This window comes from Citrus sinensis, chromosome 2 (assembly GCF_022201045.2).
Source record: "Citrus sinensis cultivar Valencia sweet orange chromosome 2, DVS_A1.0, whole genome shotgun sequence".
Classification (NCBI taxonomy): Eukaryota; Viridiplantae; Streptophyta; class Magnoliopsida; order Sapindales; family Rutaceae; genus Citrus; species Citrus sinensis.
In genome coordinates this window covers 25277425-25293819 of record NC_068557.1, presented here as the reverse complement: position 1 = coordinate 25293819, position 16395 = coordinate 25277425, and the positions used below count along the sequence as shown (strand labels likewise).

Sequence of the window (16395 nt, the reverse complement as noted above, 5' to 3'; positions counted from 1 at the left end):
AGCTTCTACGCAACTTGCACGTTGATTCATGACTAATTTTTAAGATTGAAGCTAAGTCAGGGTTAGATAATTAATAAGCTTGGAATTTAAATTATTTATCTATTTACTTCTTCTTTGATTATTTAAGAAAATGAGTTAAAAATTTTAATGACTTTGTTGGATTTAAATATCTACTTGAAATATGTTCTAAAAAAAATTGAAAATGTAATTTTTTTTCTTGGTGAATTGAGTATTTTTATGGATATGCACAATAAATAAAAGATAATTAATTAGAAAGGTTTAAGTAAGGACTTTTTTATTCTTTGGTAGAGCGTGCAAAATTAAAATTATTTGTAAAATAATAAAATGTTCAAAATAATAATAGTATTCGTATGCAGAATTCTGCCAGTGACAAGAATTTCAACATATGCCGAAAACAAAACAAATTTTGCCACGATGCACACTTATAATGTTGTTTTATTTATTCTAATTAACTCGCTTGTTCAGACACACTATATTTGACCAATATGATTCAAACTTACTGTCCTCTTATATTCGTACTTTTACTGGTTAATTGAATAATAAGCCTCTTTTTTTTCTGCTATATATATATATATATACTCTCTCGTTAATTGTTTCTCCTTGCACATCTCTTTCTTAAACATACAGAAAGCAAATTAAGCAATAGCATATAAATCAATTACGATGTTAATTCTTCCTTATGAATATCACGAAAGCTGGAAAAGATACTGGAGGAGAAGAAAGTACCGGCAGAGAATCAAAGGCGGGAGTCAAAGCAAGAGAAAGAAGCCACATGTTTTAAGGCTTGGCGAGGATGACGCTCCTCGCCAGCGGCGTTGGAGATTAAGAAGAATTACAAAGCTGCGTTGGAAAATCATTTCACCCATCAAACTTTTGGCAAAGCTTCAAGATGCTTATGTTGACATGATGATTTGTTTGGCCAAGAAATTGGCCAACTCTAGCAGCAATGGAGGTTTTCTTAAAGGGAAAAAGGTTACCAAAAGCCCACAGGCCTCTATGGTCGTTTCTTCCGGAGAGCAAGTTGACAGCAGGTTGGTCATGGAAATCTATAAGCAGTTAGCTGCTTCTAGACAGTTGAGCACTGAGGACGTCATTGGAGAAGCACTTTTAGAACCAATTTCTGAGTGAAAAATAGTCAAATAGCTTTCATATTTTGTGTATGATGTTGAAGAATTGTAAAATTTTATGAGTGCAAACATACAGCTGCATGTAGCTGTATTAAACTGAGCTGTATAGCATTAAATCTAAACTTTACGCGTAGACGCACGCGACACATTTGTATGTAAGAATGATTTTCTGCATTTTATTCAACTATATATAATTAATGGAATAAATTCATTTTGTATTGTGCCCCGTAAATCTTCTACTAAAAGTGTTAGTCCTCGATCTTGTTTCATTTTATCTTTATTTGCACCGAAGAAAGCAAACGGGAAACAAGAAACGGGAAAGGAATCAAGCTTAAGGAAAGTATGACAGAAATAATGGTTTAGAGAAATGTTAAATTTAACTTCTTTAGATGTTTTAGTTGTCCCCTCCTGTTAAGAGTTGCCTATTCGGTTCTACCAAAGCAGAGCCAAAAATATTAGTGGCAGACTTTTTTTCTTTTTAATGAAATTAGTAAATAAATAAACTTCAAATTAATTTTTATGTAAAAAAAAAAATCTTTAATGAGTAGCCATTTTTTGTTTATATTTTTCTATATGAATAGATAGTCCTCACATAAATTGATCAGTGATATTTTTAAATAAAATTTATGTGGGTGATTGACTGATTGATTGCTAGTAAATAAGAATATAGAAATAATTAAATCTCAACCATATACTATCAATAATAGACATGTGACATGAGATCGTTACAAAATTCAAGAGAAATCGTGGGAGAGCTTAATATAAAAGATATCAAAAAGATATTATGTGATAACTAGAAATTGGGATTTTATTCCAGTCTGAGCAACACACAATTAATTTTTTATACAAATTCATCATAAAACCAACATGTCATCATCTTATTAATCTACTTCATCGTTTGTATAATTATTAGGGAAAATGACAAACACACCCCCAACGTTTAGGTAAAGGGACAAAAACCCCCCTAATATTTCAAAAAAGACATTTACACCCTAATTTATTATAATTTTACCATTATACCCTTCTAGCATATAAAAAAAATTATTAGATTATCCAATTTGTCTATATATTGTTAATAACATTATAAATAGACAAATTGAATATTATAAAAAAATTATAAATATACCCTCATTGCCCAATTCCTCTATTTAAATTTTTATCAATAACTAATTTTCAAAAAAGATATCTATACACCTAAAAAATTGTAAATAAATTATAATTTTAAAAATAAAATTAGTTATTAATAACCAATTTTATTTAAAATTTAAACTTGTATATTTAACAATTCTCCACATGTCAATCATTTAAACTTGTACATTTATAACCAATTTCCTATGTTATTTATTATGGTATTAATAACCAATTTTATTTTTAAAATTATAATTTATTTACAATTTTTTTTAAGTGTGTAGATGTCTTTTTTGAAAATTGGTTATTAATAAAAATTTAAATAGAGGAATAAGGCACTGAGGATATATTTATAATTTTATTAACAATACATAGACAAATTGGATAATCTAATAATTTTTTTTTATATGATAGAAGAGTATAATGATAAAATTATAATAAATTGAGGTGTAAATGTCTTTTTTGAAACATTAAGAGAGTTTTTATCCCTTTACCTAAACGTTGAGGGTGTATTTATCCTTTTCCTTAATTATTATAAGGCGAGTTACTGATGAGAATAGCCCACCGATGAAGTCTCAATTAAATTATACCTTTAACAGGGCTAAAAGACAGGAAAGGAATAGTTTCCTAGGGAGAGCTTGAGCCCCCAGTGATCCGGAATTGGCTCTGCCCCTGGGTTTCTTCGGCAAATTAACTCCCGTTGACCCGTTTTTATAAATTATTAATTAAATCCATAAATATGTATATGCTTCAAATCTTCTTTCCGAACAGTTCTTAATTACTGTTGTTTCGACCCGGGCGAAAGCAGAGCAATCAACAATATTCTTAAGTTATTAAATTATGGATACGCTAACCGTGGAATCTAGTTTGACCGGTGAGGTGATGATGAGATATTCTAGCCGTCCAAGAAAGTTCTTACTAGTTGATTTTCTTATTTATTTATTCAACTCGTTTCGTCAAACGTGCTATTTTTGACCAATGTGATACAAATGTTGCTTAATTGTATTATATTATATTTGCAAATGTTGTTAAGTTGTTGACACGAAGAAACACGAACACCCATTAAAGCAATTCAGTACCATTCCTCCCTCTATATAAGTCATCCTTTTAAACACAAAAAAAAAAAACATACACACAGCAAAGCAATAGCATTTATACACACACACACAAAAAAAAAATGGCAATTCTTCCTGCAGGCGAATATTTTGAGAGCTTCAGGAGACACTGGAGGAGAAGAAAATACCAGAGGATCAGCGGAGCAACTCATAGCAGAAAGAAGCTACCGGTTTTATGGCTCGGTGGTGGGTCTCCCGATGCTCCTCGGCGGCGGCGGCTTTGGAGAATCAGAAGAATCCCAAAGCTGCATTGGAAAATTGTCTCGCCCATCAAACTTTTGGCAAAGCTTAATGATGCTTATGCTGGCATGATGATTTGTTTAGCCAACAAGATGGCTAACGGAGGCTTTCTCGGAGGCAAAAAGCCTGCTAAACCTCGACATCTTGTTTGGGCCTCTACCGGTGACCAAGTTGACACCAGGTTGGTCGAGGAGATCTATAAGCACTTAGTTGCTTCTAGGCGATTAAGCAATGAGATCCAGTTGTAACTTGTAAAATCACTTTTTTGTGTGTGAGATGTCCTTTGTTATTTGTACAATTGTACTATTGAAGAATTTCACAATTATTGTTAATTTTTTTTAGCACATTTCATTTAATCTTGGAAATTAAGATGTGCATAATTGTATTAAAAAAAATTATATTTGTATTTTATTTATGGAATTCAATAAATTCAACTAGAATGGGACAAAGTTTTTCCTATTCTTTTAATCAATTGTTTTACTATAACTTTTTTCTCCCGATTTCATTCGCTTGCACATACATATATACTTTGTTGGAAGTCTGGCTGTAATTATTCTTGATTACAAATACAGATTCGATATTTTACAACGTTACTGAGATATTGAGTATATATTTTAAGAAACGTAGTCATCTCTACTAGAGAATGACTTGTTGGGACTAATAGGTAAATACTTCACATTTTTGTAAATTAATCTTTGCCGGCCGAATCATCTAAAATATATTGAAGTGGACGTCATTAAAATAGGTTATCTAGAAGCTTTTGAGATCTTAACCGCAAATCAAATCATTTATGGGATGCCACTTGAGATTGTGAATCCCATTTTTATATCCCTACTATATATTCCGAACTACTAAAAAAAAATCCATATACTTATATCTCAATTTAGTTAACAAAATTAATTTCTATTCTTACATGTGGCACCTCAAGAGTGGTTGGCGTTGCGTTGAGCTCAAGTAAAGTTGATCACAACCGAATATATAACACCTATATCATAATCATAAGGTCAATTATGGCTGGCTCAGCCTTATATTTCCCAAGAGGTGTCCTTGAGTAGAAAGAAATTCATTGAGACCTTGGCCCTGAATGGCTGGCTCATTATGCGCAAGTAACTTTTTCACGAAAGCAGCTCATTTCATTCCAATTTGAAGAGAAGTATCTCGCCATCTCCTTTGACGTTAGATACCGTCACCAACTGGAAATCATCACAATTTAAGAAAAATGAATTAAACATGGGTTGAGAATGATATTTAATATAACCTATAATGAAGATGGTGGTTGGAATTTTGTCCTCTTGCTGAAACAAGATTAAATTACCGCCTCCAAATCTGGTACGTTTAAGATATAAATTAATTAAGAAGCACGCGTCGTGTCATAAATCACAAATTTAATTTGATGGTGCTCTCTTATTTATTTGGCCCCATGCGCATGAATCATCCAGCAGCATGCAACTCGACAAGAGGGTGTTAATCAATTAAACCATTTTTTTTTTTTGGTTTTAAAGACTTCACTTTATATAGAAGACACCGGCCACTTTATAGTGGTGCTGCATAGAGAGCAAAAAAGAGAGATTATTAATTTTGCAGAGAAATATGGAATCTGGGAATGGGATCAGAGTTTTGGAGGAAGCTGTCAGTGCCGCAGGCGGCCATTACATTCCTCTCAGAAATGGAGACGATGCTGCACTTTCTTACGATGATGCTCGCTTGATTCAACTTGGTTACAAGCAGGAACTTAGTCGCAGCCTCTCGCGCGTATGCTTCACTTTTCTTTAATTTAATTTCCTTCATCTTCTTTGTATCATTTCTCTTGAAATTGCATTTATTTCTTTTTCTTTTTCTATTTTTCCCCAAAGATCTCTGCTTGAATTATACGCTACTTTTTTGCTTTTATGTAATAGCTGTATGGAAGAGGAGACTCAAAATTAAGTTAAATTAAACAATTTGATATGTACGTTTGGTTTGGTGGTGGTGAGCAGGGCAACAGCCAACTTCTCGATGACGTTCTCAATCATATCAATACTAACTGGGCTGACCACAATGAATGCTGGGCTGACATACGGCTGGCCCATGACAAATGATGGCTTAAAGTGGGCCTGCTCACTTTAATCGTGGGTCTATCAATGGCTGAGATTTGCTCCGCCTATCCTACTTCTGGTGGGCTCCACTTTTGGAGTGCCAAGAAGTGCGGCACCCAATAGGGGCCTGCTGCTTCTTGGTTCATTGGCTGCCTGGTAGGCTCCTCTTTTTTTTTTTTTCTTCCTTATATGGCCAGTGCTAAGTTACGTTGTTAAGTTCATTGGCTGCCTGGTACACTCCTCTTTTTTTCTTTCTTCCTTATATATATATATGGTCAGTGCTAAGTTACGTTTAACGTAATTTAGTACACACACAACAACAGTAGCGGACCTCACCAATAGATAGATTATTGTGTGTGGGTGTATGAAATCCTATATATATATATATATATATATATGTGTGTGTGTGTGTGTGTGTGTGTGTGTGTGTGTGTGTGTGTGTGTAGGAAAGTGTTGGAACTTCTTTTGTGATGATTGAGTAGCTTAATTAATTAGATACACATGTCTCACGTACTGAATCACATCTATAATTAAAAAAAAAAATTCTTGTTATATTATAAGGAGCAGGTGGAACTGAATCTAAGCCCAAAAAGTTCAATTTCAATGTCACTGAAATTTAAATACATCTATAACCGAAGGGCTTCAATACTTTGGTAGTAAAAGTTAAGAATCAATTGCTTCTCAAGATACAAAATAACAAAGGGATGAATTCTTTATCATTGTTGGCCAAGTAGCCAATCAGTCTTTCTCTCGCGTGGCCTTTTCTGGGCCGGGCCAGCCTCTGACCCCTGATTTAATATTAATTAAGGGATCGGGATATTTCCGACCCACAATTGGCATAAAGCCACTCCATTTTAAAAAAATTATTTATAAGAAATTCACATTATTTTTTAAATTTTAAAATAAATAAAAAGTTTAAACAATTGATTAATTAGATCATTGTCATAAACAATAAATTTCATGAGATATCATGTCACAAGTACATTTGGTTAGTTTTTTTGTTAGTGTAATTGAAGCTTAATAATCATAATAATGAGGATTTAAATGGTTAATTACTTAAATTTATGCTTAATTTGAAATTGTGAAAATAATATAAATTTTATAATTAATTTTTTTAAAATGGGGTGGGTTTACACAATTTGAGAGGTGGTAATACCACCGGCCTTAATTGAATTGAAAACTTTTATTACTTTTAATATAAATTTGATGTAAAGCACCCTCGTTTTATTCACATTTTTGCTGTAGCGTAACAAAGTCTATGGTTTATGCATTATAGCCCCTTTCTTTGGCCTCTTTAACTTTACCGATTTTATGTGACAACCTATTCAAATGTGTAATTTCTCTATTATGGATCCCGTAAAACCAAAGTCATAGTTCTGCCACTACTTGTTTGGTTTGATGCATTGACCCTCAATTGAAAATCTTTACTGTTTTGTCACGACTTCAAGATTTTGTTAACGGCATGTTAAGATTATTATACATAGTATATCACAATATCAGATGTCAATAACCAAAAAGTTTCAAAAAGTTCAGGTTTTTCAACCCAAAAAAAGAAAAAGAAAAATGAGTTGGGAGCTGTCGTAATTTTCTTATATAAGTGACGCTAATATGAATAAAAAAAAAATTAGTTCACGAATCACGAGTCTCATGACACAGGTTTAATTGAAAAAATGTGCTCTGTTTCTATTCATTAAAGATGATTAGGCAATTAGCCATAGAAATTAAAATTTAGGAAAAGACAAAAGAAGCTGTTGTCGTTTAAATACCGTGTAAGATTCTCATTCGCATAACCGGGTGGTGAAACTTTATTTCCAATTTCTTTGTTGTTGAATAAAACCAATCTGGCCGGCGAATGCCCGCCAGATATTTTGCTCTCTCTCTTATACGTTTCGGTTTCCTTCACAGTAACTCGTTCTTTGGGGTTTGGCTACGAAACAAACGCAACAGTTCCTCGATTGGTGGAAATCCCTTCTCCGACGGGCAGTCCATTTTTCACCTGACTTTATAACTCATATCTCCTTTTGCCCCTGATAGCGACTTTAGGTTTTCGAATTTCAAACTCTTTTTTTTTCTTTTTTTTTTTTCTTTATTTAGCAGTCGAACCCCTTTTCCATCACGTGAGCTGAGTAGATTTCTAGCTTTCAAACCTCTTAGTTTTCAAATTTCGATTAGCAATAATATTTGCATCGTATCTTAATCATTCAGGCATAGTTATCTTGCAGTTGGTTTAAAATAGAACATCAATTTTAACTACATGCATAGAGTAATAAATAATAATAAATATATTATAATTTTTTTTCGTATAGATACGAAAAAGTACTTAGCCATATCCATCCATCAAATATGATTTTCTAGCTCGAGTAATAATATTTGCACGTGTCATTTAAGCAGAGATTTTGGAGTAACAAATACTGACATCCATATGTCGTTTAATAAATTTCCAGCCACAAGCATTTAAGTATTTAGAAAACGTGTCAAAAATGTATCCGCAAACGCGAACCAACAGGTACGAGCGTTTTGACTGTCATCAATGGAGGAGCTACCAAACAAGGGAGATCTTTCAAGTTTCAACCTCAACATTTTATTTTGTCAGGGGCCCATTTTCTTACATCTTTGATTTCATTTCCTTATTTTCAGGATCCAGTCCACTCCTCATAATTGACACGTACTTCAAAAAATAATTGTGATATATATATATATATATACACACGTGGTCCGCCTAAGTTACGTTTAACATAACTTACGGTTTGGTCCTAAAATTTTATTTAACCCCTTATACTTTATGTTATTTATAATTTATTTATAAATATTATAAAAGTTTTTAAATTATAAAATTACGTTTAACTTCTTACATTTAATTTTATTTTATTGAAACCTTAAAGTATGAATTCGCCCCCTATAATTATAAATTTTTAAAATAACCTCTACTTAATTAAAAAATATAATAATTATTAAATAAATTATAATTATTATTTTATTATAATCATAAATATAATTATAGTGTTTTAAATAGATGATTATATTTTTAAAAAATATAATCATCTATTTAAAAATTGATGATTTGACATACTCACATTATGCGATTAATTTGTTTAAAGTTCTTCAATAGTGCACCACTTTCTCCAATGACTTCCATTAATTGCAATTAATTTTCTCTTGATCACAAAACTTTTCGAACTTTTTTTGCTTTGATGTTCTATTAATGGTGCCATGCCAAAATGTTTAGACAACACCAAAAGTGGCAATGGAAATTGGTGTGAGCTTCATTCACAAAAATATTGATACTGTTGCATATCAATTAAAAAGTAAGTCATTGGGAGAGTTACTATAAATACACCCATTGAAACTCTTAGCATCATGGGGCTTTTTTTGCAACCGTTAATTGGCTCCATAAATTCTATTACATAAAAGAAATACTAGGGACTTGTGACTCTAATTGCTCCCTCAAAATTGTTTCCTTATGATTTGCAATTCACAAAAAGAATACAATAAATAAATAAATGTTTAACTCGCATATACATATAAATATGTGAATACGTCAAATTGTTTAAAGTTCTCCATCAATCTTCTCTTTATATTGTTAAAAAAATATAATCATCTATTTAAAAAATATAATTATATTTATGATTATAATAAAATAATAATTATAATTATAATTCATTTAATAATTATTATGTTTTTTAATTAAATGGAGATTATTTTGGGAATTTAAAATTATAGGGGGGCAAATTCGTATTCTAGGGCTTCAATAAAATAAAATTGAGTGTAAGGAGTTACACGAAAATTTACAATCCAAAATATTTTACAATATTTATGAAGAATTATAAATAACATAGAGTACATGGGACTGAACAAAATCTTACAGCCAAGCCGTAAGTTACATTCAACCTAATTTAGGCGAACCCATATGTATATACACACACACAGAAAAACTGTAAATTTTTTTTTATTATTATTGAAGATGTCCTTTCTAGCCAACCAACAAGCTCGTACATGGCGATTGCATTGCGGACCAAGTCGTGAAATTAAAAACTAAAATACAAGTTGTTTAGCATGGGCATAGGAAAACCCCACTGCAAAGATATTTCTTTATTTATCAAATCATCGGATTTCGCGAAAGATTCTGTCACTGTTCACTCCTTCGACCACACATCACATATGGCATCCTAACAGCAAGTATGTATAACTATGGCCTATGCGGCTTATTGTTACCCACGATCAAGTTTTTAACCTCCAACTCATAGGTCTGTCAAACGTTGTGCTAGAAATCTACTCTTAATGTGAAAACAATTTATCATCATTTTAAAAAATGAGTCCTATGAAATTCAAGTGACCCCTCAATTTAGGTTGAGGACACGAGTGAGAGTATCTGGATTACAAGCTAAGGAATATTTTTTTGTGTCAAAACTTTAATTGTTCATTTATTAGTCCATAATTGGGAATGGAATAAAATTAGAATAAAAATCATAATAAATTATTAACTTTGTTTATAGAAATTAAAATCAGAATGAGTTTTATTATTATTGATATGTTTACTTTATCTTAATGTAGAAATTGACTATTATAAGTTACTAGAATAACCTTAGTGATTATTGTCATAATTTTTTATTATTATTATTACAAGAATTTTTTTAAGGCAATTTGGATTTTATGAAAATTCTATGGAATAAAATCACGAGTTCAAGGAAACCGTATGGGAATGGAATAAGTTCTCATTCTTTAATAAAAAAATATGTGGGTTCCACATATTCCATTCTTATTTTTTCTTACTTTAACAAGTAAACATTACCAATCATTCTCATTCCTTATTTAAATTCTCTAATCTTAAGTAAAGGTGGTCAAGACACGACCTGTCAAACTACGGCCCATTAGGGCCCACGGGCTTGGTAGGTCCAAATTTTTTTATAAGGGTCTGGCTCGTGGCGTGCTCAGGTTGTGCTTAAAAAAAGCTCATTAACTTTTTTCCCTCAAGCCCATATGTCCATCGTGCTTAAAAAAAGCTTACATATTTAACATGCTTTATCCAAACTCACGTGCCTAACATGCTTTTTTAAACTCATCAGCTTAACAACAACAACAACACTAATAATAATTTTTATTAAGAGAGAAATTAACATTTTATTATCAGTTTATCATAATTTCACAACTATATATTTAATTTCACTTTAATTTATCATAAAAATATTTCGTTCATAATTTTATTTTTTTGTGTATAAATATGAAACAAATGAAACAAATCTCCATTAACTAAGTTATGATTTCATAAATGATATTAATGTCATAAAAAAATTTTATTTATCATTTATAAAATCATGATATTTATAATTTTATTAATTAAAATCATGATATTTATTTATTTATTTAATTAATTATAAAAATAAAACAATTAGAATATTTATTTAAACTAAGACTTAAATTAATTTTTAAAAGTCTATGCTAAAAAAATATATTAAATAATTTAATTTCAAGATATTTATAAAATCATAATATTTTATATTTATTTTTCATTAAAAAATTTTATTTTTATATACTTGGGTCCACGTGTTATTAATAACTCATGTGCCGCGTGCTAACATACCAATAAAGCGTGCTTATTACGTGTCTTTTTCGCATATTGTGCTTTGACTCGTCGAATTGTACTTTTAAAGTTCGCGTGCCAAAAATTCTAGGCTTAGCCTAGCCCACATGCATGCTCGTGCTGTGCCTTAGCCATCTTTAATCTTGAGTACATATATCCTAATGGTACGTTTAAACTAAAATTAAAATAGAACGAACTCAAAATGATAAATAAAAATTAAAATAAATTATTTACTTTACCATTGTAATCAAAATACCAATATATTTACTTCTTACAAGTAAAAGCATTCTAAATTTTAACACACAAATTTTCGAGCTTTGGTTGGGTAATAGATTCAAGTGTATAATTATTTGCCATAAATGTAAAATAAAATCAGTAAAATCAGATGCCAGCCGAGAAACGAATAGTAACAGAATATTAAATTTTGGTGGGAACATCAAGACACGTCTCTGATTGCTGCCATCTTCATATGTCAAAGTGCCAGTTTACTGGGCGGCTCAGTTTCCACATATCAAAGTGTGCTTAAAAGTCTTCTTTGTATCATACACACATACAGGTGCATGAGAACAATTTTTGCAGAGAAATATATATAATATAGAGTTTCCGAGAAAGACGGGAGTGGAGGGATCAGGAGATTGGTTTTTTTTTTTGTTAAAAGAGCCCAAAAAAAAAAAAAAAAAATTTCATAGCCAGTCTCTATCTCTCTGTCTCTCTTTTGATTCTTGAATCTCTTTTTCTGTGACCGTAAATGGAAAAGTTGAGTGTTCCATCTCATATTACATCAAACGGCAGCGTTTCTGTTGATTCAGGCCATGTTCGTCTTAATGAGCTTGGCTACAAGCAAGAGCTTAAACGTGATCTCTCGTAAAGTTTCTCAACAACCCTTCACTTGTTTTGAGTTTTTGGTCTTAAACATGAACTGGGTGGGTGCAGTTTTGTTGAGGTTGTGTTTCTGGATGTTGTTTTGGTTTGATGTTGCAGGATGTTGTCGAATTTTGCGTTTTCGTTTTCGATTATATCAGTGCTTACTGGCATCACAACCCTGTACAATACAGGGTTGAATTTTGGTGGACCAATTTCACTGGTCTATGGTTGGCTTATTGCTGGTGCTTTCACTCTGTTTGTTGGGTCGTCAATGGCTGAGATTTGTTCTTCTTACCCAACTTCTGGTGGTCTCTACTATTGGAGTGCAAAGCTTGCTGGCCCTAAATGGGCTCCCTTTGCCTCTTGGATGACTGGCTGGTAATTTCATTTCCAATTCTGATGTATAATTCTATCCGTCGACGTTTCATTTCACAGACTATTGCGTGAGTGTTTGATATGATTCTGACTTCTTGGGAATTTGAGTGCTTATGCTTGGATTTTGAAGTTTTGTGAGTACTTGGATGTTTAACGCCTATAGATAAGGGGGTTAATTGACTATTTATTTGATATGTTGAATCCAAAAAATCTCATAAAGCTGCAGTGGTCCCTCAAATGAGAACCATTATGTTCTTGAATCTGGATGTTTGAAATATTTGTTACTGAGAAAGCTTGTTCTGTTTGCATTATATTTTCATGTGATTTGCTTAATCATCCTATTGGTGCAAAAAAATCCATTTTAGGCATAAGTAGATTGCTTCTGTTTCCTTTATTTCCGTAATTTGGTTTTTCAGGTTGCTCACTTTAGTTTAGATTGTCCATGCTGACCTCCGTTACCATAGAGCTTATGTAGCCTGGCCACTGCAGTAAGAGTCAGCAATCCAAGCATTGCTTATTTTATTCTTTTTCTTTTCATTTTATGTTTTGCTTTAGGGGGCAGCATGACTTAGGTATCACTAAATTTTCTATGTTGTTCCTGAATCCTCATGATGGATGTAATTTCCTGTTATAAGCTAATGTAATGAGAGTTCCTGGAAATGAAACATAGTTAAACAACTCAAAACTATGCATTTGTTGCAGGATTGATCAGAACACGCATAGGCAACCTTCCATCCTAACTCTCTGTTTAGCCCTTGATGCTTTTACCGCTCCTTTACTCAAAGCTCTTCTGTAGAAATTAGATAAAGCACTATTAGTTTTTTTAACTGGCTTGTAATTTTTTGAGTCAAAACGAAGTCCAAGACTTAGTAGAATATCCAGCATCATTCCTTTGTTTCTCTTCATCCCAAAAATTTTGAATATATTGCTTATCAGGCTGGTTCAGTACAAGAGATATATCCAAGTTAGGCTTTCTCCAATTATCACTTCTAATCTGTATACTTTTAATCTTTTGCAGGTTTAACATTGTTGGTCAGGTACTGAAAACCCGATATTCTTTTGATTTGCCGTAAGGTGAAACTTGATTTAATGTCATAGGATAGGCTATGAGCTCTAACCATTTCGGAACCTTTTAATTGCAGTGGGCTGTTACAACCAGTGTTGATTTCTCGTTGGCACAGATGATTCAGGTGATCATTCTCCTTAGCACAGGTGGAAAAAATGGTGGTGGATATGAGGCATCTAAATATGTAGTTATAGCTTTCCATGGGGGAATTCTGCTCCTTCACGCAATAATAAACAGCCTTCCTATCTCCATATTGTCTTTCTTTGGACAGCTGGCAGCTGCATGGAATCTTGTAGGTATGGACAATCTCCAGCTGAATCTTCATGTTTTTTGTTAAGGCAACCCTGCTTTTTGGGTTGTGATGGTTCTTTGCAATTTTAGGTGTTATGGTTCTTATGATCCTCATTCCCTCTGTTTCAACGGAAAGGGCCAGTGCAAAGTTTGTTTTCACTCACTTCAACTCTGATAATGGTGATGGAATCAACAGTAAAGTTTATATATTTGTTCTCGGTCTTCTAATGAGCCAGTATACACTTACTGGCTATGATGCATCTGCTCATATGGTAAGTTGTATTGCTCTTTTATTGCATCTATCCAACCTTCTTTCTCTCTGATACATCTTGATATTGACTTTGAGAAACTTCCAATATTTATTCAATGTAAGACATTTTTAAAGAGCAAAGTCATGAAAATATGAGACATTAAAACTTTGCTTTTGACATTTAGCAGTAATACACTTTCTGTTTTGAGCAGTCTCCTTCCAAAACATACCCTAGACCACACCATGAGCAACTCAAAGATAATCATACATTATACTTGCATTATAAATAGAATCAACTGAAGACTTCAAAAACTCTGGTTGTCTTCTCTTTCTTTCTGTTCCACCAATTCCTTAGAATGTTAGCTCTCTTCCTTTCTGCTAGTTAATCACACAACTGAAAGTTGATTATCACCCTTCCTTTGACCTTCTATTTCTAGACGGAGGAAACAAAGAATGCTGATAGGAATGGACCAAAGGGAATAATAAGTGCCATTGGAATATCTATTATTTTTGGATGGGGTTACATACTCGGTATCACCTTTGCAGTTACCAGCATCCCAAACCTTTTAAGTGAAGACAATGATGCTGGTGGTTATGCCATTGCGGAAATATTCTATCTGGCATTCAAGAATAGATTTGGCAGTGGAGTTGGGGGAATTGTTTGTTTAGGAGTGGTTGCTGTTGCCATATTTTTCTGTGGTATGAGTTCAGTAACAAGCAACTCCAGGTACCTCTGCCTTGACTTGTTTTAAAATTGAAGACGCACTTGGATTGATTTAATTTCTTACATATCTTTGATATTGCGCCCCATTTTGTTATCAGGATGGCATATGCATTTTCAAGAGATGGAGCCATGCCATTCTCATCATTTTGGCACGAAGTGAACAGTCAGGACATTCCCATAAATGCAGTTTGGCTATCTGCATTTATATCATTTTGCATGGCACTAACAGTATGTTCCTGTCTCTCTCGCTTTCTTTCTCCGCAACATGCACACCTTTTTCTTTTCCTTTTATCATAACCTTCTGAAATTTGATATCTCCCTTCCATTCCCATGCTTTAGAATTTCTGTCAAATTGCGTGGCAGGTTTTCCCTTCTACGGTTATAGCAAAGAAATAGCTGATATAAAATTGAGATAAGCTCCATCTAACTTCATGTCAGAAAATGGTTGATTTTCTATCTGATGCAAACATCAAATACATCTTATTTTCTTTCTTCTTTCCACTCATAAATTAAAAATTCTAGAGAATATTTTGATTTTAGTTCTGAGTCATTATGTGTTTTGTTTTTTCTCAATGACAGTTTCAAAAGATCACTATGTCCTGTGATAACAAAATGCTCTGATTTGTTAATATGACGTGAACTTGGTCAGCTTGTCTTGGCTAAGCCTGCCGTGCTGCTCCTCTTCCTTCAACTGCTAATCTCTCACTAGTTTCTTTTTAACCCTTTACAGTATCTTGGAAGTGCAGTAGCATTTCAAGCCATGGTATCTATTGCTACTATAGGGCTGTACATTGCATATGCCCTACCCATCTTCTTCAGGGTGACTTTGGCACGCAAGTCCTTCATCCCCGGACCTTTCAACTTGGGGCGTTATGGGATCGTGGTTGGTTGGATTGCGGTCCTTTGGGTGGCAACAATCTCAGTCCTCTTCTCCTTGCCTGTGGCCTACCCAATAACTAGTGACACACTCAACTACACTCCTGTTGCAGTTTGTGGCTTGCTCATTCTTACTGTATCTGCTTGGATCTTCAGTGCTCGTCATTGGTTTAAAGGTCCTATAACCAACATTGCTAGCTAAAATTATATGTAGGTATTGTAGATTGATCCTCACTCTTGGGAAATAAAACAATATATATTATTGTTCTCTCATTCATTTCCTGCAATTTCTTTGAGTTCTGTATGTTTTCTGATGTGTTGAATCATTGCTAAATTTAGATCCAACAATAACGAATTGTTAGATGGCAATGGGGAGGAGAGGGGAGGGGACCAATCTCCCCATACCCATCACCGATATTTTGTGTATGTCCCCGTCCCCTCCCCGTCCCCGTCAGAATTGCTTGAGAGAATTCTTATCTCCTTCCCGAATAATAACAGGGGATCCCCGAGGGTCCCCGGTTCCCGAATAATTAATAGTCTAATACATTTTTTTTTTTTGATTTTAAATTAATCATATTAAAATAAAAAATTCAGATAAAAATAAAGTTTAAAATATATCTTACATTAATATTGATCCATTACAAAGTCACATTCAAAATATAAAT

The 16395-nt window shown here is 32.9% G+C and overlaps 3 protein-coding genes and 1 long non-coding RNA gene across 5 annotated transcripts; all 4 read left to right on the top strand.

The window, feature by feature from the left end:
- The first annotated feature begins 684 nt into the window (after window positions 1–684).
- On the top strand, window positions 685–1149 carry LOC107175608 (uncharacterized). Its single transcript, XM_015527209.1, has one exon. It carries the CDS (start codon window positions 685–687, stop codon window positions 1147–1149), a length of 465 nt encoding a protein of 154 aa, XP_015382695.1.
- A 2304-nt stretch (window positions 1150–3453) lies between these two features.
- On the top strand, window positions 3454–3879 carry LOC107175609 (hypothetical protein). Its single transcript, XM_015527210.1, has one exon. It carries the CDS (start codon window positions 3454–3456, stop codon window positions 3877–3879), a length of 426 nt encoding a protein of 141 aa, XP_015382696.1.
- Window positions 3880–4700: 821 nt separating this feature from the next.
- On the top strand, window positions 4701–8019 carry LOC112497165 (uncharacterized). Its single transcript, XR_003063758.2, has 3 exons — window positions 4701–5383; window positions 5608–5862; window positions 7612–8019. It is a non-coding gene; the product is annotated as an uncharacterized LOC112497165 (long non-coding RNA).
- A 3709-nt stretch (window positions 8020–11728) lies between these two features.
- On the top strand, window positions 11729–16003 carry LOC102610833 (amino-acid permease BAT1). 2 transcript variants are annotated; one of them, XM_006468699.4, is made up of 8 exons: window positions 11729–12148; window positions 12266–12526; window positions 13542–13560; window positions 13666–13885; window positions 13971–14152; window positions 14568–14857; window positions 14953–15082; window positions 15434–15578. In XM_006468699.4, the coding sequence occupies exons 1-8, from the start codon at window positions 12033–12035 to the stop codon at window positions 15473–15475; spliced, it is 1260 nt and encodes a 419-aa protein (XP_006468762.1). In that variant the 5' UTR covers window positions 11729–12032; the 3' UTR covers window positions 15476–15578. The 2 variants fall into 2 exon arrangements, with proteins under 2 accessions (XP_006468762.1, XP_006468761.1); XM_006468698.4 differs by lacking the exon at window positions 15434–15578 and adding an exon at window positions 15585–16003 and having other exon boundaries at window positions 11734–12148.
- Window positions 16004–16395: the final 392 nt, after the last annotated feature.